The sequence below is a fragment of the Xenopus laevis genome, chromosome 2L, assembly GCF_017654675.1.
Source record: "Xenopus laevis strain J_2021 chromosome 2L, Xenopus_laevis_v10.1, whole genome shotgun sequence".
Classification (NCBI taxonomy): Eukaryota; Metazoa; Chordata; class Amphibia; order Anura; family Pipidae; genus Xenopus; species Xenopus laevis.
Genome location: NC_054373.1, coordinates 144,010,747 through 144,036,035, shown reverse-complemented (window position 1 = coordinate 144,036,035; position 25,289 = coordinate 144,010,747). Strand labels below are relative to the sequence as shown.

General features: G+C 39.7%; 1 protein-coding gene across 1 annotated transcript in view; it reads right to left on the bottom strand.

The window, feature by feature from the left end:
- Positions 1-25,289, bottom strand: part of LOC108707547 (inactive dipeptidyl peptidase 10) — a 55,008-nt gene that overhangs the window by 1,290 nt on the left and 28,429 nt on the right. The window contains exons 6-25 of the mRNA XM_041582496.1: positions 22,886-22,938; positions 22,273-22,354; positions 20,340-20,460; positions 19,823-19,977; positions 18,047-18,144; positions 16,718-16,841; positions 15,439-15,477; positions 14,905-15,003; positions 14,713-14,804; positions 14,430-14,477; positions 13,808-13,926; positions 12,178-12,225; positions 11,672-11,770; positions 11,171-11,237; positions 10,056-10,250; positions 9,775-9,829; positions 8,689-8,788; positions 7,442-7,500; positions 7,165-7,237; positions 2,454-2,527 (exon numbers count right to left, since the gene is read on the bottom strand). Of these exons, the coding sequence (XP_041438430.1) occupies positions 2,454-2,527; positions 7,165-7,237; positions 7,442-7,500; positions 8,689-8,788; positions 9,775-9,829; positions 10,056-10,250; positions 11,171-11,237; positions 11,672-11,770; positions 12,178-12,225; positions 13,808-13,926; positions 14,430-14,477; positions 14,713-14,804; positions 14,905-15,003; positions 15,439-15,477; positions 16,718-16,841; positions 18,047-18,144; positions 19,823-19,977; positions 20,340-20,460; positions 22,273-22,354; positions 22,886-22,938 (1,800 nt within the window). The remainder of the gene's footprint in view (positions 1-2,453; positions 2,528-7,164; positions 7,238-7,441; positions 7,501-8,688; positions 8,789-9,774; positions 9,830-10,055; positions 10,251-11,170; positions 11,238-11,671; positions 11,771-12,177; positions 12,226-13,807; positions 13,927-14,429; positions 14,478-14,712; positions 14,805-14,904; positions 15,004-15,438; positions 15,478-16,717; positions 16,842-18,046; positions 18,145-19,822; positions 19,978-20,339; positions 20,461-22,272; positions 22,355-22,885; positions 22,939-25,289) is intronic.

Here is a 25,289-nt window from a genome sequence, read left to right as displayed (position 1 = left end):
TAGACATATTGTAAATTTCGCAGCTGCCCCAAGTCATGTGACTTGTGCTTCAATCACTCTTTACTACTGTACTGCAAGTTAAGGTTGCCATACACGGGCCGATAAAAGCTGCCGACAGACCGTGTCGGCAGCATATTGGCTCGTGTATGAGGCCCCACAACGGGCTTCACCGATCGAGATCTGCCCGAAAGTTGGCCAGATCTCGATCGGATGGGACAGAAAATCCCATCGGATCGCGGCCGCATCTATTCGTTGATGCGGTCCCGCGATCGTTAGGATCCGATCGTTGGGCCCTAGGGCCCACGATCGGATCAGCCGATATTGCCCACCTCAAGGTGGGCATATCGGAGGGAGATTGAGCGGATCTCTCCATGTATGGGCACCTTTAGAGTGATATTACCCCCTTCCTTTTTCCCCCCAGCAGCCAAACAAAATAACAATGGGAAAGTAACCAGATAGCAGCTCCCTAACACAAGATAACAGCTGCCTGGAAGATCTAAAGGTGGCCATACACGGGCCGATAAAAGCTGCCGACAGACCGTGTCGGCAGCATATTGGCCCGTGTATGGGGCCCCCCGACGGGCTTCACCGATCGAGATCTGCACGAAAGTTGGCCAGATCTCGATCGGATGGGACAGAAAATCCCGTCGGATCGCGGCCGCATCTATTCGTTGATGCGGTCCCGCGATCCGACCGCCCGTTTGGGCATCGTTAGGATCCGATCGTTGGGCCCTAGGGCCCACGATCGGATCAGCCGATATTGCCCACCTCAGGGTGGGCATATCGGAGGGAGATCCGCTCGTTTGGCAACTGCCAAACGAGCGGATCTCTCCATGTATGGGCACCTTTAGAGTGATATTACCCCCTTCCTTTTCCCCCCCAGCAGCCAAACAAAATAACAATGGGAAAGTAACCAGATAGCAGCTCCCTAACACAAGATAACAGCTGCCTGGAAGATCCAAAGGTGGCCATACACGGGCCGATAAAAGCTGCCGACAGACCGTGTCGGCAGCATATTGGCCCGTGTATGGGGCCCCCCGACGGGCTTCACCGATCGAGATCTGCCCGAAAGTCGGCCAGATCTCGATCGGATGGCACAGAAAATCCCGTCGGATCGCGACCACATCTATTCGTTGATGCGGTCCCGCGATCCGACCGCCCGTTAAGGCATCGTTAGGATCCGATTGTTGGGCCCTAGGGCCCATGATCGGATCAGCCCGATATTGCCCACCTCAAGGTGGACATATCGGAGGGAGATCCGCTCGTTTGGCGACATTGCCAAACGAGCGGATCTCTCAGTGTATGGGGACCTTAAGAACAGCACTCAATAGTAAAATCCCATGTCCCACTGAGACACATTCAGTTACATTGAGAAGGAAAAACAGCAGCCTGCCAGAAAGTGCAGGCACTAGTCACATGACTGGGGGCAGCTGGGAAATTGACAAAATGTCTAGCCCCATGTCAGTTTTCAAAATTGAATATAAAAAAATCTGTTTGCTCTTTTGAGAAATGGATTTCAGTGCAGAATTCTGCTAGAGCAGCACTATCAACTGATTCATTTTGAAAAAATTTTTTTTCCCATGACAGTATCCCTTTAACTTTTCAGCTTTAGTTAATTTCTTTATTCTAGATGCAATAGCCGTCTTTGTCACTGCCCTAAGGAACATTAAATATCTGTCTGTATACCCAGCTGCTATCTGGGTTGTTCGGCCAGATCTGGACAGGGAGTCAAAATAGGCCCTTCCATTTCAAGCACACAGAGTCCCAAACACCGCCCCACCAAATAGTGTGTGTCTATGACATTTTACAGCAGCCCTTCTGGCATTTGCCAGAACCCACAGATTGCCAGTCCGGGCCTGCATCTTGCTGCCTTAGGTTATCCTCCACTTATCTAGATATCAGTCTGGGCTCTATGAGGGGCCAGGATTAGCCCATATGAGCTTAAAGCAGAAGGTTACGCTCTTAAACAAGCCCTCCGGTGTAGCTCACATCTTTTCCCTAATAGAGGCTCCTTGCTCAACAGCAGTTGCGATCCCAGACCCTTTCCCGCCTGGGACGGCTCACTGCTGCTGCCCCCTCCAATCGCTAGCATAGAGAAGTGCAATTGCTCTTGAAGTTTTTTTGTTGCCCCTGGTAACCAATGGGGCGCTGCTGCCTGAGGCGAGTTTCTTGAATCGCCTAATTGGCGCAGCCCCCTAGCTGCATGAAATTCTTATCTTGCCTCATGACTGAAATTATCTTATAAAGACGTTTAATAATAATAAAAAAAAATACAGGTATAGGATCTGTCATCTAGAAAACTGTTATTCAGAGATCTCAATTACAGTAAGGCCATCAGCAGACCTGAGATATTATCAAATTAATGGAAATATACCTTATCTGGAAAACCCCAGGTCCTAAGCATTTTCAGATCCAATACCCATATAAGCAAAGAATAACAGTGCGGCACTTACTCTGCTGTTAACATTCGATCCTATGTGAATCAGTCGACTCAGTAGTTCTGCCGTGTGCTGGAAATGCACATGGGCTTTTACAGATGCATTGAAGGTGCAGATACACGTGTGCAGGAAAGAGAGACTTACAGTGACTGACAGAAGTGTGTGAGACATGCGCCGACAGATGTGAGACATGCACCGACAGACTAGATGCAAGAGCTGGCTTTGGCTGGGGTAGCTACCTTGCAACAGACAAGCAATATTTTAAAGCTTTCTGCATTTGGAAATAATTTAGACTATTGATGGATAATTTTCTATTTTTATTTAAGAATTCCAAAAGTAAATTTGTAAAGTATTAATAGTGAAGTTCCACACCAATACAACCTCCATAATCCATCAACAGTATTGCGCTCAACTGTTTTTATTGGTTTCTTCATAACAATAATACATACTAAGGGGCAGATTTATTAAAGGAGAAGGAAACCTACGGAGGCATTTTATTGCCAATAGATTAGCTGCAATAGTGCAAGCTAGAATGCTATATTTATTCTGTAGAATGTTTTACCATACCTGAGTAAAAAGCTCTAGAAACTCTCTGTTTGTTTAGAATAGGAGCTGCAGTATTAATGTGGTGTGACATCACTTCCTGCCTGAGTCTCTCCCTGCTCTGGGCTCAGATTACAGTAGAGAAGGGAGGGGTGGGGGGAGAAGAGCAAACGGAGCTTGCTCTTGCCCAGGACAAGGCGGTTTAAGCTGAAGGCAGGAAGTCTTATACAGAAGCCCATGTGTACACAATAGAAGGAAAGAAATGCAGTATTTCTTTTGACAGGGGACTCAGAGCAACATTACTTGGGGGTTTAATGGTATATTTAGGTGGACCTTTCTGATAAGGCTTACTTAGTTTTAACCTTTCCTTCTCCTTTAAGATTCGAACTGTAAATTCAAATTTTCGTGTTGGATTTTTGATCAAAGCTTGGAAATTCGATTTGGGAATAATCCAAATTCGAATTCAAGATTGATCATACCTGGACCCTGGGAACAATTCAAATTCGACTATTTGCCACCTAAAACCTGCCGAGTTCATGTAGAAGTATGGATACACCGAATCCAGGATTCGGTTTGGGATTCGGCCTTTTTCAGCAGGATTCGGATTTGCCGAATCCTTCTGCCCGGCCGAACCGAATCCGAACCCTTATTTGCATATGCAAATTAGGAGCGGGGAGGGAAATCACATGACTTTTTGTCAGAAAATAAGGAAGTAAAAAATGTTTTCCCACCCCTAATTTGCATTTGCAAATTAGGGGTTGGATTCGGTTCGGTATTCGCCCGAATCTTTCACAAAGGATTCGGGGGTTCGGCCGAATCCAAAATAGTGGATTTGGTGCATCCCTATGTAGAAGTCAATGGCAGAGGTCCAGTGACCCATTTGAAGATGTTAATAGCCTTCCTGATGTTCAAGTTTTTTTCAGAGAAAAAACTTGATTCGGGTTTAGTTGAATTTCAGTTGAAGTTCCAATTTTAGATATTCTGTTTTTTTCTTAAATAAGATACTATTCAAATTTTGAGGTCATTTGAGTTCATTCCAATTAAAAATAACTCTAATATACTGTATGTATATATCTTTTAAAAGGGACCTTGAGAAAGTGGGTTTTGAACCCAGAAGTCAGAAAAAACATTTCTTTAAGTAGTTGAGACAATTGAACAGAGTTGAACAGTTTTATGTATAGGTCCATTAATTAATTTGCTCCTCTGAGGGTGCAGGTTGTGAAAGTATAGGAGTCAGATATTGCTCATTATACAGCACTGTTACAGGATATTGCTTGCATGCAGCACAGCTCCAGATGCACATCATTGCATTTCACTGGTATAATCAAGCCTAAAAACCAAACCAAAACCCTTATGCAAAGTATACAGAAAATATACTTGCCCAGGACAAGGCGGTTTAAGCTGAAGGCAGGAAGTCTTATACAGAAGCCCATGTGTACACAATAGAAGGAAAGAAATGCAGTATTTCTTTTGACAGGGGACTCAGAGCAACATTACTTGGGGGTTTAATGGTATATTTAGGTGGACCTTTCTGATAAGGCTTACTTAGTTTTAACCTTTCCTTCTCCTTTAAGATTCGAACTGTAAATTCAAATTTTCGTGTTGGATTTTTGATCAAAGCTTGGAAATTCGATTTGGGAATAATCCAAATTCGAATTCAAGATTGATCATACCTGGACCCTGGGAACAATTCAAATTCGACTATTTGCCACCTAAAACCTGCCGAGTTCATGTAGAAGTATGGATACACCGAATCCAGGATTCGGTTTGGGATTCGGCCTTTTTCAGCAGGATTCGGATTTGCCGAATCCTTCTGCCCGGCCGAACCGAATCCGAACCCTTATTTGCATATGCAAATTAGGAGCGGGGAGGGAAATCACATGACTTTTTGTCAGAAAATAAGGAAGTAAAAAATGTTTTCCCACCCCTAATTTGCATTTGCAAATTAGGGGTTGGATTCGGTTCGGTATTCGCCCGAATCTTTCACAAAGGATTCGGGGGTTCGGCCGAATCCAAAATAGTGGATTTGGTGCATCCCTATGTAGAAGTCAATGGCAGAGGTCCAGTGACCCATTTGAAGATGTTAATAGCCTTCCTGATGTTCAAGTTTTTTTCAGAGAAAAAACTTGATTCGGGTTTAGTTGAATTTCAGTTGAAGTTCCAATTTTAGATATTCTGTTTTTTTCTTAAATAAGATACTATTCAAATTTTGAGGTCATTTGAGTTCATTCCAATTAAAAATAACTCTAATATACTGTATGTATATATCTTTTAAAAGGGACCTTGAGAAAGTGGGTTTTGAACCCAGAAGTCAGAAAAAACATTTCTTTAAGTAGTTGAGACAATTGAACAGAGTTGAACAGTTTTATGTATAGGTCCATTAATTAATTTGCTCCTCTGAGGGTGCAGGTTGTGAAAGTATAGGAGTCAGATATTGCTCATTATACAGCACTGTTACAGGATATTGCTTGCATGCAGCACAGCTCCAGATGCACATCATTGCATTTCACTGGTATAATCAAGCCTAAAAACCAAACCAAAACCCTTATGCAAAGTATACAGAAAATACAAAGTCTTTACTACAAAGCATTGCCTCTGTTATCAAAACACACAGATCATGCCACAAGGCCGACCAATATTATTTTGCTGGAAACGTGTGAATATAATCCATTCCCCATATCAAATAAATGTGTGAGTTCTATACAAACTCATCTTTCGCTGTAGAAGTCTTATGAACCAGGTACTTCCATCTCTGATATATGGGAAAGTAATAAAGGAATGTGAGAAGGCTCATTTGTGAAAACAGTGTGGGGTGCACCCTGGAACACAAATAATAGTAAATAAATTTATGGGGTTCCCTATTAAAAGTTTATATAATCTGTATTGGTATTGGTGTTATGATTGTTCTCCATGGCATTATCCGGGTATCATTCAGACCTGTACTAGATACACATTATATTACCCCCCCCCAAAGTGTGAGACTAATAAATGACCCTGTGTGTTGTGCTAAGTCTGTGCATACAGCATAACCTACTAAGGGCGATGATACAAGGGCTGATTTCAAGCACTTTGAGAGATATGTTTTGGTGCTACTTAAAAATGCATCAGTCTCATTTACAAAGCAACTATTAATTAACATATAACAAGTGATTGCATAAGGAAATTTCCATGCAAGGTAAATGAGCAATTTGTGCACCACATTTTTGGACGCCGCGCATGAGCAAAAGGAGCCACGCTCATGCATGAACAGCAGTGTGCCGCAAAGCAAATTGTTTTTTTTTTTTTGTCGGGCCAGGAGATCAGGGGAGGGGGTCTGGCCAGTCCGACCCTGTTTACATTATGTTATAGAACGTCATATCCCTAGCTATATTCCTTCATAACTGGTTTTCATTATTTATTGTTCTCGTTTTTGAGTTATTTGCCTTACTCTTCGGCTTCTTTCCAGCTTTCTAATGGGGGGTCACTCAGCAGCCAGTGCTCTGTGAGGCTACAATTTTATAGATATTGTTACTTTTTATTACATATTATTCTGTGCAGGCCCTCTCCAATTCACACCCATTTACTAGGTTAAATAAAACCCTAGCAACCAAATTGGAAAGCAGTTGAACAAAAAAGCTAAATAACTGAAAAACCATAATAATGAATGGCTACATCATACTAAAAAAAGTAAATTTAAAGGTGAACTGCCCCTTTAAAAATGCTGCCCTCAAAGCACCTGATATCATCATGTGTGTCATTGCCCTTATACTACTTAGCACGAATCACTAATCACCTCACCATACCACAAGCTCATGCAGGAAGCATCAACCATTTAATTCATACCGAGAAGATTGTTTTTTTAGAACCACATTCTCTGGTTAAAAACAAATCTTTGTTATATCATACCATACAATCAAGTTGATACTTTACACCATGCAGTTCAATGTTATCCCAAACTCCAAACTCCAAATCAAACTCTAGCCTCAATAGTGCAGGTTTTAAGAATTCTCTGTATCTGTGGATCAGCCAATCGGACTATTTAACATTTTTTGTTGCTAATACCATTGCATCCTTAAATCCTGCATTGCTAGTAAGGCTTGAAGACCAACTTTTCAAATCTAAGCATATGCATTGGGCTGTTATAATAACCTTCAGATGAGGTTGTCCGACATGCAGCTGTGCAGTTCATGGACGGAAATCTCACCATCTGACGTGCCATGGACCAGGAGAAAGTTCTGTTCCTGCAGCCTCTGAACATCATTCAGTACAGAGGCCATCTGAGAAAAGGGGTTCAAGAGATCCACATGGGAAAGTCATATACCCTTTGAGTTTTAGTTAGCTACTTCTTTAGCATTTTTACTTGCAGTACATTTCTATATGTGCAATATAAAACAGGGCCATATCCTGCGGTTGGTACATCCCTAACAGAAAATGCATCATAGAAAGTACCTTAGGAATGGCTTCATTCTCTGTTGACCTACCGTATAGGCAGAGGCCTCTTGGGATGGCAGTCCCAGGTACCGCTCGGAAACCACTGCAGCTGTATCAGAAAAGAAAGGGCATTTGTAAATCTTCACCAATGAGTTAACTTTTGTATAATGTAGAGAGTGATAGTCTGAGACAATTTGCAATTGGTTTTTATTAGTTATTTAGCTTTTCATTCAGCAGCTCTCCAATTTGTAGTATCAGTAGTCTGGTTGCTATGGTCCAAAATTACCCTAACAACCATGCATTGATTTGAAAATGAGGCTGGAATATAAATATCAATTTAAACAGAAATTTGAGTAATAAAAACAGCAATAACAATTAATGTGTAGCTTTACAGAGCATTTGAAAGCTGTAAAGAGTCAGAAGAGGAAAGCAAATAATTAAAAAAATATATACACAAATAAATAGTGAAGGCCAATTGAAAAGTTTCTTAGAAAGGGCCATTCTATAACATACTAAAAGTTAACTTTAAAGGTGAACCACCCTTTTAAGGAAAGCTCATTTCCAATAAACATTCATTACCATTTTCCATTGGTTTTAAGGTTTTTAGTAAATGTAAATGTAATTGAAAACAGTACCCTAGCTGAACTGCTAGTTATGTTTCTTGAAACAATATGTAGCAGAAGTCGGTCTTGCCTGTTCATTTGCAAATCTGCTGTTACATTGTTTTAAATGTCTATTAGAATGATGACTGAAAACTTCGGGGTATTGCATGAAACCCAGCGCACATCAAAAAATCATTGGGACTTCTCCCATTGACTTATATGCAACCTCGACAGGTCTGAGACGCGGATTTTCAGATTCTGTCGTTTCCATCCTCTGGGTTTAATAAGTTCCGAAAAAATGTGTCCGATTTTATGAAAAAAAAAAAAATCAATTTTTCGTTATTTTTGCATTCGGAGTTTAGTAAATAATCCCCTAAGTCTAATTAAAATCAATTAAAACATTAAATAAACCCAATAGGATGGTTTTGCCTTTAATAAGGATGAGTTATATCTTAGTTTGGATCAAGTACAAGCTACTCTTTTATTATTACAGAGAAAAAGAAAATGAATTTTAAAAATCTGAGTTATTTTAAAATTAATAAAATTGAGTCTAAGGGAGATCACCTTCCTGTAATTTGTAACTTTCTGGATAACAGGTTTCCGGATAATGGACCATACCTGTACTCTTTCATCGCTGCAATGCAGCCACCCTGAGCCCACACACAGGCACTGAGACTGCTCTACAGAATACTCACAATGCAGGTGGAAGCTGGTGATAGGAGAGACAGCCACACCACACGCAAACAACTGCTCAGGTAGAGACAGCAGCTTCAGGGCCAAAAATCCACCGTATGCCTGAAAATCAACGAAACGCTTTATCAAACTACTGGCTAGATTGAGATAGTCCATGTATTGAGTTTTAATGGATATTTAGTAAACAAAAGCTAATGCATTGTTTTTTTGCCCTGTAGACAATACCATAGCTAATATAATGTCCAATCACAAGACTGCACGGCCTTTTTAAAGAGATTCGAATTCTATGGGGCTCTATCTTAATATTAACATTACATTTTGTTTGAAGGGGAAACAAAAACACAACTGCTCTTTTCAGAAATGAATTGCAATGGATTCGTTACTGGGTTCCCCACGCCTCACTAAACACTATACTTTTCTTATTTTTTATGGCAGACAATGTTTACAGCTTAATTGATCAAAACAAATTAAAAACAGGCAGCACCATGAACTATGAATAAATGCATGCCTTATAGTGTACATACAATTATATTGTACATAACTGTAACCTTGTCAGTGAATTATATAGATCAGTGGTCCCCAACCAGTAGCTCGTGAGCAACATGTTGATCTTCAACCCCTTTTATGTTGCTCCCAGTGGCCTTAAAGCAGGTGCTTATTTTCGAATTCCAGGCTTGGTGACCTGGAGGAGAAGTTGTGGTTGCATAAATACCAGGTGCATTGCCAAACAGAGCCTCAATGTAGGTTGACAATCCACATAGGGTCTACCAAATGGCCAATCACAGCCCTTATTTGGCACCCCAAGAACATTTTTCATGCTTGCGTTGCTCCCTAACTCCTTTTACTTCTAAATGTTGCTCACGAGTTCAAAAGGTTGGGGATCCCTGATATAGATGATAATTCCTAGACATATGTACGGCGACAAGATAAACATATCCTACCACTAGTCACAATAACAAATATGATTATATCTTACTGAATATATAAACAGCTTTGGATTTCATAAATATAGAAGAAAAAAAATATCAAAATTGCTCTTTACTAAATCTCAGGCCCACACTAATGCGCAGAACTGTTTTACTACCTACCTTACCGAACACTCCAATGCGTTTTTTATCCACAAATGGAAGTTGTTTGAGGTGCCTATAAAGAAATACATGTTAATGGGTTAAGTAAGGTGCGTGTGCAAAAGGATAGAAAGATTTAAAGGTGATGGGCATGATGTCATGGTGCTGCTTAAAGAAGATAAATTGTTACATTTTGTAACTGAGAGGTTCAGGGAGAAGGGGTACAGTAATTACATGCTAAATATTATTTAATTTGTTGCCTTAATCTACAGATATATCTGAAAGGAACATATTAATCTTACTGTACAACAGGTATGTAGTCTTTAATCTCAATAGAGCCCAGTCTGTGATCTGTTTCATGGAGCAAATGCAGCCCCTGGTTCCTTGATCCTCTGCCATCGACATGTGCTAAAATAATTTGTAAGGAGCTTACAAGTGCAGATTCCCATCCAAGAAAGAATTCTTCTGTGACCTGCTGATACCCCGGAAGCTCTGGTCTAGAGAGGGAAAAAAACATCCAAAAACCATCTTTTGCTCAGTGACCTATTATGTCCAGAATACAAATTGGCAGCAAAACAAATCTTAGATTAAATCTTAGATAAATCTCAGAGTGTAGTTGGCTTAAGTACTTTGACAAATAGTATACATTGAGCATTTACATATTTTTTAACCAGCAACCATATTTGGATTCATTTGGATTTTCGTGTGCACCAGCTTTTGATTGGAGGTATTATCAATGGGTGCAAATCTATGGGTGTAAAGTTTACAGATCTATGCAATATCAATTTGCATAATTTTGCATTCTTATTGCTGTCCTAACACTACATTGTTTTCCGTAGTAGTGCTACATGTTGTTCTGTTCCCTTTTTAAATATTGCATGGGGCCAAAATGACAGAAAATATATGTTGTTTATATATCTTCTCCACCATCATAATCTACTCTGGTAGTACTTGTGTTTCACCCATGCATCACAGCTCACTGCACTGAAGAACCACGAATCAGATCAGGGAAATCAGTAAGAAATAGAGATTAGAAATAAAAAAGTCATTATATGTGGTGTGCTAAGATAAAAACTATAAAGTGAACTGCCTTTTTAAAGCAATAAAGAACAAAACCCGGAATGGAACTGTCTCCACCAGCAGAGCATAAAATGATAGACACGGACCAAGCCTAAAGGCTAATTACAGTGACATTCTGAATCTTGTTGTATATTGTATATTCCTAGAACAATAGCTATATGGATGTAATGACCATATTTTTATGTATTTATCACATAAAGGCAAAAATGTCTAAAAGTTAATTAATTTAATTGTATATTTTGCCAACCCAAATGTAATGGAAATGTTCCAGTTTAATGTATTTGGTTAAAGGGCACATGCACACTTATGTACTCTATATTTCATATGAGCTACTTACAGCCACAGAACCAAAGGGAGCTCTGCGTTCTCATAGTTGGAGGGAAGGGTCAGGCGCAGTGGGAGGTCTAGTAAGTAAACAAAGGGAAAATACAATGGTTGTTAAAATCTTGTGCAAATTTGTTTATGCAATTTCAGTGCATCAGTTTAATGGGTGATATACCAAGTTATTATATTATTGTTCATTTATTTCCAATATCTAGAGGTGGTGGATTTTTACTCCCTGCTGTCTGACAGGGAGAGGAGGGTCTGCATCACTAGTGCAGAGAGCACAGTTAAACTCTACGCACTGGAAAAGATGAATTTCTGGATTACAAAAATAGAGTTTCGGTTTTTAAAGTGAACAGGGTGAATTTTTGCCTCCCCCATTAACTTGCCACATGCTACAATGCCAGGCTAGGTTCTCCCCTTGTCTCATGCCAGGAGCCGCCCTGTCTCCAGAAATAGCACACCTCTATTATATTTTATATGCAATGCAACTTATATAAAACATGCAACTTACCGTATCCCTCAATATTAATCTTTTTAAATACAGTCTCTGGTATATCATTTTTGCTAAGGAAAGCCTTCAGTATCTTATTCTCCTCCAGGATTATGAAATCTATGGCAGGGAAAAGAGTACTTTATTAATCTCTGCATCAGTGATCTCTGTTTTACGTAAACCTAGGGTATTCTGGATAATATATCTTTCCTTAACTTGGATCTTCATATCTTAAATCTAGAAGAAAATCATGTTACCATTAAATAAACCCAATAGGCTTCCAATAAGGATTAACTATATCTTAGTTGGGATCACATCGAGGTACTGTTTTATTATTACAAAGAAAAAAAGAAATAATTTCTAAAAATTTGGATAAAATGGAGCCAGCCATTTGGGTTTCCTGATAAGTGATTCCATACCTGTACTGGTATATTAAAATATATAATTGCCTGAATTTGTTGTCGAGTCCTGCAAATGAATAATAGTAATAACAGGGCTTCTATGATAGAACAAACTGAACCACTCACCTTGAGGATTTTGGGTCTGGTGTACTGAGACCAGAGGGACTCCTGGGCCTGGACAAGATAAATAAAAAGTACATCATGTACACTGATCTCCAGGATGACCCAAAGTAACAGAAAGTTGCTTAACATTAGGGACCAAAATTCAGTATTAATACAGGGACCTAGGAATCAATTGTTGATGTGTGAATTCTGGTCCATATCATGACAGGTTGAACACTTTCCACTAACTGACTGTTCTCCAGGCTGCAGCCTTAGGGGTTGCAGGATGCTCACTGATGTCACTTAATGTTATCACCTCTGTTTGATTGGGGAGAAGCAGCTATTGCAGTTTATTAAAACAGTGCATAGGCTACACGTTCCATATTTTACCCAAGTTTTATTTTTGAACATGGCAATGTTATACTTTTGTCGCTCCATGTGGGACCTACATTTCCAAGCTTAAGATACAGATAGGTTCCATTGAAAGTAACTGGAGAACTGTACATTTAATGTACCTTTGTGTGCTGCATGGGGTGTAAACTTTTCAGCCAGTGGGCGCCTCTCAAATCAGACACCTATAAATGACACTGTACAGTAGTGAACACAGTGGCGTAACTAGATGTTACTGGGCCCCACAGCAAATTCATTTTAGGGCCCTCATATGTTTCATCAATATATGTTGAAATTGCACTTTATTTGGGCCTCATGGGCCCCTATATCTCCTGGGCCCCCCTACAGCCGCAGGGTCTGCTTCCACTATAGTTACACCCCTGTCTGGGAGTATCGCTACACAGCATTGTACTTAATCACAGGTCTGTTATGTGGAATATGAAACATGTATAGACTTCAGTGCCTCCCTGTGCTGGAGGTGGGCACCTAGGTTGGTGCTGTGATGTGTAGGTGGAGAGGCAGTCATTATTAGGTGTATGGTTTATGTCGGCAGCTGCAGATCCGACAAACTGAATAACTGTGAGTGGGTTAAGGTCAGTAGCATAACTAGATGTTACTCGGCCCAACAGCAAATTAGTTTTAGGGCCCCCAATCTATCAAGTTTCCAATTAGGGTTGCCACCTGGCTGGTATTTTACAGGCCTGGCCGGTAGAAATGATGGTTGATCCCAATGTTATTAATAGGGAAAAAAGATAAATATATAGGAAGACCGGTATTTTTTTCCAGAAAAAGTGGCAACATATTTCCAACATATATTGAAATTGCTCATTAATTAGAGCCTCATAGGGCCCCCTTTACCTTCTGGGCCCCCCTGCAGCCACAGGGTCTGCTTCCTCTGTAGTTACGCCACTGAGTGAACACAACCAGTGGCTTGTGAGCAACATATTGCTCACCAACCTCCTTGGCTGTTGCTCCCAGTGGCCTCAAAACAGGTGCTACTTTTTTAATTCCAGGCAAGGAGGCAAGTTTTGGTTACATAAAAAACAGGTATACTGCCAAAGAGAGCTTTCTGTAGACTGCCAGCCCTCATAGGGGCTACCAAATAGGGGCTGCCAATTGCATGCCTTATTTGGCACCCTAGAAACTTAATTCATACTTGTGTTGCTCCCCAACTCTTTTTACATTTGAATGTGGCTCACAGGTAGAAAAGGTTGGTGACCCATGCTATACAGTGATGAATGTTTGAGTTTATATTTGTATTTACCCTTGCAGTAGAGGATGAAGTAGCTGGATCCAGGGCTGAATTCTGCATCCACAAAATGACAGTCAGGAATGAGATCACAGCTCACACAAGTCCGGTTTAAGGTCCCTGATGTTTCTACACTACATTCAGGAAGACCAAAATTAAGAAAGTGAAGAGAATAAAGACTTTAAAACAAAACAAAAGTAATGTTTTTAACACTTTAACTGAGAGATGTCAAGCTGGGGCTATGATGCCTCATGTGACCCTCTATGGCTTAATTTGACTTTACATCAAATGCAGCCACTGCCTTTAAGTATTGTTCTATAATCTGTATCACCTGATTAAGGGTAGTCATACATGATTTATCAGCAGAGATATGGTTCTAGATCCAAGTTATAAATGGAGACATTGAATTTCTATTAGAATAAATGATCATAGCTCTAATTAAGATTTTTTTCACTGCAATTTTTTTCTAATCGTTGCCCCGGGTGCACCCTGCAGAACACAGTATCCCCTACTCATTTCAGCACCCTGAGAGATTTGAGGGCCCCACCTTGTATATACCAGAGCACTCCCTCCAGTACTCTATTGAGCAGTGGCCATCGAGCCCATTAGAGGGCAGTATTGTGTTATTTGTACTTACCTATAAAGGTGTCTTCTCCTGGGTATATCCTCCGTACTCAAAAAGTAACTAAAATGAGAGGAAATTTGCATTTACTGAGTTTTGGGTTCTGTCTATAGAGCATAATATTGGAAACATTTAAAGGTCTACTGTGACATATATGAATAAAACCTCCAAACATAGTTCCAGATATGGATATATAGATTTATTCTATTAAAAGAACTGAGAATGATCTCCCGTCTCTATTGAATGGTCATTATCTTTACCTTTCACCAGGAACTATTCCCATTTTGTATTAACTCACACAGTCTTGTTTTCTGGGTTATATGCCACCACCTTTGTCACATCCCAGTTTCCAGAGGTCAGAATCCGTAAACTGGTCTCCATGCTGCTAATCTATAGAGAAGCACACGCACATATATTTTTCTTCTAAAATAGTATGTAGTGAGAAATAATATGCCTATAATGTCTGCAAATTAAGCTAGAAGATCATTACCTGAGTGGATAACATGGCAACATGGAGGAACTCCCCACTCGCCCCTTGTTTCACAGGAACAGGAAAGAAAGCTGCATCGGAAGAGAACAGAGTCTCCCCCTGCTCAGAAAAGGCAATGAGATTTGTAAGAACATTTTCTAAGGGAAACAATCACATGCATGGTAAAGGAATTAAAACATTGGTAAAGGGGTGAAAGAGAATCAAGTGAGTATTGTCTATGACAAAACGGGGCTACATTTCCTAATTTAATTTGGCCCTCAAGTGCATCAACTGTAAATGACATATTATACAGAATATATATCAGGAAATAATAAATAAATATTATATTGAGCTGAAGACTTATTAGGTGAGAATAGCATGCAGAACACCATTGGAAAGCTTTTGTTGTGCATACAGTTGATTTAGAGCATTAAACAATATAATAGCATACTGGTACATACTTGCAATACCAGATCTGATGACTATTTGAATTCTTTAAATTAGCAGAACTGCCTGGCATATTGCAAAGCACATAGTGAGTGATAATTACTTTACCTGCATAGTGATCCACACATCTGACGAGGATCTGTACTTCTAAACACACAATAAGCAATGCTGTTACTATCTCAGGTGTTAGGCATAGCATGCACACAGATATCTATGGAGCACTGGTGGTGGTGAGCCTCTTGCTTACAATAAAGACTTTGCTTGTGTCATTCTCCTTGGTATGACCATGGGTGAGGTTTTTCCTCTGCTGATAATGAAGGCAATGGGATAATGGTTCTGTGGATGGCAAAGCTGATAGCAGTTTATCTGCTGGTGATAATGAAAAAAAAATAAGCTGTTGGCCAGAATTATTCATGATTTTCAGTAAAAAAAAAAACCCAATTTCACAGGCAGTACAATCTATTATCTAAATCTGTTTTGTTGCAGGGTCTTTCCCCCATATAAGTACATATAAGTACAGGTATGGAATCCATTATCTGGAAACCTGTTTTCCAGAAAGCTCCAAATAAACAGAAGGCCATCTATCATGGGGGCAAATTTACTAACCTCCGAAAATTCTCCAGCGACTGCTTCGCTCACAGCGCAACACTTCGCTAAGCGTAGATTCGCCAGGGTCAATGCTAATTCACTAAAATCCTGCGTCCAGGGCGACGAACACTGGTGAAGTTGCGCTAGCGTTACTGCGCCAAGCAAATCGAAGTTGTGCTAGCGTTGCAAAATACATTACCGTACATTACACTTCGCCTGGTCTGAGGTCTGGAATTTCTGTAATTCAGAGCTTTCTGGATAATGGTTTCCCGGATAAGGGATCCAATTCCTGTTCAATTCATTGATGCCAATTGAGTTAATTGTTATTAATGTGTTATTAATGTGATCAGATTATAGGTTGGTTGAAATGAATGCAGTAATAAAGTTATTATGGAGGGACCATTCATTAAAGTGTAAATAAAATATTGGGTTTCATTGTTGAAGCAAGATCCAAGTGTTCCATTGGTGCGGCTTGGCTGTTTGGCAAGTAGGAAGTGTATATGCATATGAGAATAAAGGGTAGTAACTTGCTCTTATTATACCAGTTCTTGATGCAGATAATCTTCCTCTCTCTAAGGAGGCTTATTGGCAGACATTTGCCCCTTAGGAGTGATTCCTGCTGTCATGGCAGACAATCAGAAGCAGTGCAGGACGCTGTATAGCCCAGCTGCATCTGCTTCAGTACACTTCCCAGGATGGAATTAATTGCTAAAGGCACTGCATAAGCAAAACAGAGTAATTCTATGTGTGTGAATAGCAGCAATTCTGCAAGGGCATGTAATGAAGAGGGACAATTTACCTCTATACAGGCTCCTGTGGTTGCATCACAAAAAGTGAGCACAGAGAGATTCTGGGATCGATTTAACCATTTCACAGCAAGGCGAGTATTTGTAACCCAGATTACCATGGTAATATAGAACTCCCTAAAAGAAAATACAAATAAAGCTGTAGCTATGGATTACATTGTTACAAAAACAGACATTTAAGATATAATGTTCCTGAAAAAAGTGTTGGAAGGTGAACCATTATAAGTAAAGCTTTGATACAAAACACTTACAAAATAAAATTGGTTTGTGCATGGTTAGTTTCTCATTCCTAATTATATGAATAGAAAAAAACCCTCTGCTTTCCTTGTACTTCTGAACATACATCATAGTATATATTGTGTATTCCAATACCTAATATGAGGAACAATGGAAAGATTAAATGCTCATTGCTAACATAGGTGCTAAATTGTGCCTGTAGCAACCAATCAGGCGTTCGTTTCCATTTTTAAACGTGTATTGTTCTGTTCAGAGCTAATTGCTGATTGGCTGCTGCTGGCAACTGCACTAATGCAGTTCAGCACCGATGTTTGTTAAGGTGGCCTTCATATTGGACGAATGATCGTTCGGTGCCATCTCCCAACCTGCCACTAAAAATTCAGATCAAATAAAATAGTAAAAAACAACAGACCAGCCGATGTTCTGCCCCTGACGGCAATCGTACAAAAGTTATGTCCGACCAAAGCTAGTGACAGTCTCCCTCTGATATTGTCAGCAATACATGCAGAGATATTATCGATAGCAGACAGAAATTTTCTAACCTGTCCGATCGTCTGAACGACCGCCAATCACCGTGGAACGACGGGACTCTCCACATACGGCCCAAAAATCGTATGAAGCGAAGATTTGTGCTATCAAATCTTTGCGTCTATGGCCACCTAAACTCTGCCCCAATGTAAAATGCTGCTTAATTGGTTGGTGTTAACAAATTTACATATAGACTGGAAGAGAAAATGCCTTTAGCCGTATGTTCACATCATATTTGAGGGCTTATTTATGGCAGTGAACTCTAAACGGCCCCTATGAAGTTTTCTCCTTATTTTTCTGCTGTGGGTTCCTTAAATCTTAATGCTTGTTCTAGTGCATGAATCTGTATTTATTGATGAATAAAATTACAAAGGATTTTCATAAACACTATACATTAATGTAACATACACACACCCATGGATTTATGTTGTGCTCAGAATCGTGTCATATTTTGCGCTTGCACCTGTTATAAAGTAACAAAGTAGACGAGGTTGAAAAAATACTCATTTCCTTCAAGTTTGAAATTGTGTTGTAAGTGGGCTGAGTGCTAATTGTACCTGTATTGAAAAGTATCAGGAAGAAGCAGCTCAAGTGTGTGGGAAGGACCATACAGGTTAACAACAAGGACTTTCACTGTGGGAATATGCTGTCCAGCCTAAAAAAGAACAAGAAGAGGTGGTACATGCATGAGGCTGACCAACAGGTTATTCAGTGTCATTGTGTACGTAAATACAGATCAGTATTGTATTTTCTAATGTTTACTACCATTAAAATTGTGTTAACCAGAAGCCTATATGTCTGAGGAAATGAAAATATTATTTTAAGGGTATCCATTTCTGCGCTTTCTTCATTGTTTTGTTTTAGAGTCTGTTCAAACTGGTGCATTACCAAATACTTTAATGAACACTCTAAATTGTATATATGTATTCTATACTGTATGTATGAATCTCTCTCTCTCTCTGGGGCAAGGGCAAATTTTTAAAAGCGAAGGCTCCGTCACACTTCACGCCACTTCGCCAGGTGCAAATTCATTACCACTACATTAATTCACTAGAATGTGAAGTTCCGTCTCTGTAACCGAACGCTGACAAAGTCAATGCGAGCACTTCATAACGAACTTTCACTAGCGTTCAATTCTGCCTAGCGAAACTTTGTTAGTACTCTTACGCTTAGGTCAATTTGAATAGGGCAGGTACATATAGGTCTTATATTTGTCTTTATTAGAGATGTTGGTGCAAATGCTTGAAGTGGCCACTTATTACAAATTTCCAAGAAAAATAAAGACAAAAGAGATCCTCTAATACCCTAGACATGAGCCCACCCTAAAACAATTGTGGTATGCCCCTCAAATTGGTTACAAAAAATTAGAGATGCACCGAATCCAGGATTAGATTCGGGATTTGGCCAGGATTCAGCCTTTTTCATCAGCGTTTTTTACTTTCCAGTAGGGATGCACCGAATCCACTTTTTTGGATTCGTCCGAACCCCCGAATCCTTCACGAAAGATTCGGCCGAATACCGAACCAAATCCGAACCCTAATTTGCATATGCAAATTAGGGGTGGGAAGGGGAAAACATTTTTTACTTCCTTGTTTTCTGACAAAAAGTCACACAATTTCCCTCCCGCCCCTAATTTGCATATGCAAATTAGGATTCGGATTCGGTTCGGCCAGGCAGAAGGATTCGGCCGAATCCGAATCCTGCTGAAAAAGGCGAATCCTGGCCGAATCCCGAACTGAATCCTGGATTCGGTGCATCCCTACTTTCCAGCAAACAGGATATGATGTCACTGACATAAGATTGAGGAGGATGTAGCTTACTTTTATCAGTTTGCCAGGTCTAAGCTGGCGAAGGAAACTCTGGCGAAAGAGGTAATTTGCGGAGCCCAAAACCCACAAATAATAAAAAATTAAAACCAGTTGCAAATTGTCTCAGAATATCACTCTCTACATCATAATAAAAATTAATTTAAAAGTGAACAACACCTTTAAGAGAAATCACCTCTTATATGTAGCTCCCCTGAGACATACTTTACTGGCCATAAAAGTGATAATGTAAAAGCTTAAATATTATGTGAGGAGGCCCCTCATGTTATACAGTAAATGGCAACATTGTGCTGAACTAATTGTTTCCAGTTAAGTAGTATAAAAGTGCAGTCAGCATAAGAAAAGGGTGTTCCACAGTTTAACTGAACTGACGTTCCTAAGTCCATGAATCTTTGAAATAACAAAGTTACATGGGGGCATTTTCAGTTGGAATATTGCATAGACTGCTGAATGCTAAAAGAAGAAAATAAAGAGCTATTATATATATTAGACAAAGAAATGACAGACCTTAGGGTAGGCGTATTTCCTGCTGGTGGGGTAGTCAGAACCCAAGAAATATGTCAGTTCCATTTTAGGTACAAGGGTGTTGTTGATAGAGAGATAGGCAAGTCTTGTTCCATCCGGAGACCACCAGTGAACAGCATAAGAATGTAACACCTCCTCTGCGATAAACATCACAAATATATTCTGAACTACAAACACTCTGCATTATGGGAAATAAACACAACAACTGTGTTTGGAATAACATTTTGCTCACTGCACTTGTGGCTGTAAATAAGCTCTGTAATGTGTTAAGCGTAACACATATAACATGAAATATGTGTAACATACTGTCTGGCATATACATTTCCATCTAATTATGTCAGCATTTAAGAATTAAACTTTTCCAACTAATCCAAGTATCACATTGCTCTGCAAATGTTATGGAAAAGACACCTCCCAGCGTTCCAGTGAAGCTAATGAAGCTGTAGTTTGGCAACACCTGTAGAGCCAGCAGTTAATGCTTCTTCACCTTATCCCTAACCTTGATAAGTCCAGTCAGCGATGCCATTGAGGACAGTCTCTGGGTCTCCAGATGAAGTGAGCCGGAGAGCAGGGGATGAAGCGGACTGCTGATAGTAAATATCATTTTGAAAGATGAATATCTGGGTGAAAGAAGCCTAAAGTTATTGGACATATTTGGTACAGATTTTTGCATATCATTATTTCTTAAATTAGAAGAAAAGTAGTTTACAGCCCCCACACAATGAGTAATCATTGACCAACACAGACTGAATGTAATAAAGCATAGATGTAATAAATTGTCAATGAATTGGATTGCAGGCAGGCCTGAGGCCTAGATTTGTGGGAAGGCCACAAAGGTCTAGGGCAGCAAGATTTTAGGGGTAGAATACAGCCTTCCCACTACATCTGCAATAAGAACAGCTGCAGTTACAATGCAGGAACAGGGGACCCAGCGCCTATTCAGGGCTTGTGCGCTTTAGGTGAGGGCGTGGGGCAATTACATTAATTACAAACTCACAAAACAGGCACCCGATTGGTTGCTATAAATAACTAGACCTGCAGCAAACTTTGAATTTTTTAAATTACATTGGACACAACTTATTTTCATTATTACAAAACACATCAGCTAATAGAGCTCCTCCAAAAAAAAAAAAAAAATTTTTCAAAAGAGCAAAAAATATTTAATTTTGAAATTTGATGTGCTCTTACTTCATCGGATCCCTCAGTCATGTGACTTGAGCTCTGATAAGCTTCCATCACCCTTTACTGCTGAATTGCAAGTTGGAGTGATTTTACCCCCCTCCTTCCCCCCAGGAGCCTATCAACAGATCAATATAAAGGGAACAAGATACCAGCTCCCTGACACCAGCATTGATAAAAATTCTCACATGCCTAAACTATTGTTAGTTGTCAGTTTAACAAAACTGCTGAACATTGCAGAATAAAAGGAAAAACTAATGAAAAGCATTGGATCCAATTAATGCAATTCACTTAAATATTTTGGCAGTTCTTCCTATGATGCATTACAGCTGGGTGAAAAGGAGAGACAGATCCCAATGTACGTTAGCAATAAATCACACAGGGGACAATTATTTATGGCCACATTGTCAAAGTTTGTCTGCAGGCTATTCTCTCCATGAGAGGAAGGAAAAGAAAAACTTCACAGATATCTCCCAATAGAGCTATAAATCTGCCCATTTAATGACAGTTATTCATAAGGAAATGATTGTAAAGTGCAACTTTAACTTCATTTGATATTATCTCTATGGATTAGCCTATTAAAAATATTAAGGAGCTTTGTTTTCCCCAGTGGCATAATGTGAGTCAACCAGAGCCCCACAGCAAAAAGAGTTTTGGGGCCCACTGCGCTTTGTATTATTGATAATGACCTGCCCCTCTCGGTAGGGTATAAGGTCACCTGTACTACACAGGCACAGCACCCCTGATTTTGAATGTGTGATATATGTGTATATAAATATGTATATATATATATATATATATATATATATATATATATATATATATATATATATATATATATATATTTATATACACATATATCACACATTCAAAATCAGGGGTGCTGTGCCTGTGTAGTACAGGTGACCTTATACCCTACCGAGAGGGGCAGGTCATTATCAATAATACAAAGCGCAGTAGGCCCCAAAACTCTTTTTGCTGCAGGAATAGCGACACTCAAGGGACTCCTCTGAAGCTTAACAAATGTGATACTTTATTGGAGACTCAACGTTTCGATCCCCCACAGGGATCTTCGTCAGGAGAATACAGAACAAAGCTTCAGAGGAGTCCTGTGAGTGTCGCTATTCCTGCAGATATACTATTACATGTTTGCTGGCACCCGGGCATTTACACAGGAAACGGAGTGCACTTTTGGGACATGTCTATCTATATAGATATATATATGTATACACTATACATTCTTATTGACCTACCACTTGACTCCCATGTGGTCCCCATGATGCATACTGCAGTAAGGTTCCATTTTTTCCAGGAGGCTTCAAGTCCCAAACTTCTCTGTAAAAGGAAAGATGTAGCATTATTAATAGATAATTGGATTACTATATCCAGAAAGGACAAAGCTGCCATATTATAATACATATCATCCCATTGCCTGTGAATCAATTAGCACTGTTATTCTGTCAATGAGCTACATATCTGCCTGCAAATAATAATAATAATAATAGATATACAGAATTTTGGCAGGGGAACAAGAGGGGGTACTCTTAGAAATTCTAAACTCTGCTGGAATTGAATTAATAGCACATATTTACAAGGTCTCAGAGACAACTCAATGACAATGGACTTGTTGGCAAAGAACGAAGAACTGTCATGGCCCAGTAACCATTAGAAAAGACACATAGCTAACACGATAGAGTGGACATGATTCATTTACTCACAATTATGACACTTGTAAGAACATGTTTTATGCACTGGCAGCAAGAAGAATGCATTAGAAGTGGCATGGTCCCTAGCACAGCTCATAAACTGGAAATGTCATTTTCTTTCCATGAAACAGGGTGCTCGTGCATAGCCGGAGTATCTCACCTTGTCCGGATATTGTACACAGAGTAGGAAGCAGTAGCGGCTACTCCTGAAATCTGCAGCATGACCAGGGAACAAAAAGAACAACTGCCCGTCAGATGTCAGAACTTTCAGGCTTCATTGCACAGAAATTGTTATTTGAAAAATACACAATTGCAATCAGGGTCAAAGGAAAAGATACTGCTTGCAGTTTCTGCCACAGATACAAGCTGTGCTCAGCGGATTTAATTCTAGTTCTGCGGGAAGCACTGCAAGAATGAATGATTCCTAGAGGGGTGGGATTCCTGGATATCCATTTCATTAATGAGTCAGTGAATTTGGGAATTGCTGCAGCATTCAACTTGATTTATTAGAACAGAACACAAGGTTTTGCCTGTGATTCCAACTCATTACTGTTGGATCAAACTATGTTCTTTCCAATTATTGCAGTCTCAGAAATATTGTGGTGTCTCTTCCTAGAATCTACAATGAGCTATTAGTGAAGCAAATCTATGTCCGTTACTACGCTTCTGGTATAAATAAAGGCTTGTGGTACATTTAATTAAAATGAAAACATAGATTTTAACCAGAATCAAAAATAAAAGTAGAACAAGGCAAGAAAACATAAAAATACGAATGAAAACACTGAAAGCCAAGTGCAAAGACACTTGTGTTTATGAATGGAAGCCCATTATGTACTAGTTGCTTCTTAAGGACTTTTGTAGTGTTTGCAAACATGGTTTCTGAAACATTTACAAAATACATTTTAAAGTTATATTATGACTAATTTGACTTTAAAGTCCCTTACAGCTTACTCCACTTAATGCTTCTGCAAAAATCGAAAACACACTTGAAGGGGCTTGTCCCCGAAACATTTGCTGGGATCTCACTTAAATAAAGAAGCGTTTTCGATTTTTGCAGAAGCATTGAGTGGAGTTTGCATACAAGAAGGCATTCTATTTGCAGCATGGCCTGCATTTAGCACCTCCCATACTGTAAATATAAAAATACATTTTCTTTTGCAAATAAAGTTTGAAAAGAAGTAGTTAAAAAGTTTGGATTCCCCTTACAGCTTACACTGCTTTAATTCAGCCAAGAGGAGCTTCATCTATGGGGAAACAGAAACACTGACTAAACAGGAGAACGGTTTCAAATCAGCACTTTGTCACATTTGGCAAACCCAAACCCCAGGGGGAGTCACTGAATTCTGTCCTAGGCGTGATCTTCTGCCTATAACAACCACGTTTGGCCTTGGGTCTAGCCCTTAGCTACTCAGGTGCCGCTAGGTCTTACCTCACGACAATCCAGTACTCCCATAGGGGCAAGTAAGGGAGCCAAGCATTACGGCAGGGTAAGAGCCAGTAGAGAACTAATAACTGTAGTCAGACAGGCCGGGTCAGTACCAGGAAAACGACGACTGAGACGTGAGACAAATGCTAGCTCAAAAACAGGCCGAGGTCAGAACCAGAAAGTACCACCAGAAGCAAGAATCAGGACCAGGAAATTAGGACAGAGGAACAGGCAAGCTTGACAGGCAATGTGTAAGTTCAGAACAGGGGTTTTTATAGCTATGCTCATGGCAAACTCTGAACACATAATTCCAAATTGACAACAGGTGAATACACTATGCCTTACCTAGAAACTAAAGGTGACCAAAGCTTAACTGAGAGTCTGCCTGCTGCTCAGATAGAGCAGTGGAGTGTAGGCTGCATAGAAGACAGCAGGTCCCCAGTTCAAATGTAGGATGTAACACACTTTCACTGAACCCCCTATTCTCTGATAAACAGCTTTCTGTGTAATTTACCTTTTCTATTTGGGTTGGTACAACTCATCTATGTGCCTTCTGCTGGCATGACCTATGTATATGTTTGTTAAAATGTGGCATCTTCGATGGACAAGTTAGTAGAAGTGACATAGTTCAGAGAATACATTCTGAAAGCCCATTTTCCTGGGTGATATACTCATAAGCCTGTATCTGGATATAAGCCCTGCACTTTAGCTTTCTCTCTGCTTGGTCTTACTTTAATGCTTTCAGTACTATTTTGCTAACCTTAATTTGGCCAGTTGTACGTTGGTCATTTGTTATTTCCGAGTTAACTTGTCATAACATATCTGTGCTGTGACTGTTTTGGGTTGCCTTAGGATCATATCTGGCTGATCAGAACAGATAATCTGGGTAGCCATTGATTTATAGTGGTACATGTGTATGTCATTTATCAACCCAGTGTATGCAGACTATTAAATAGTTTTCCCTTTTTATTGTGTAGTCCCCTAAAGTTTGACCATAGAAGGAAAAAGGCTCCTTTTCATGTGTCAAACCTTGGTGTGTGTATATATATATATATATATATATATATATATATATATATATATATATATATATATATATTATATATAATTCTTATAGAAGGACCCACACAATTTTTAT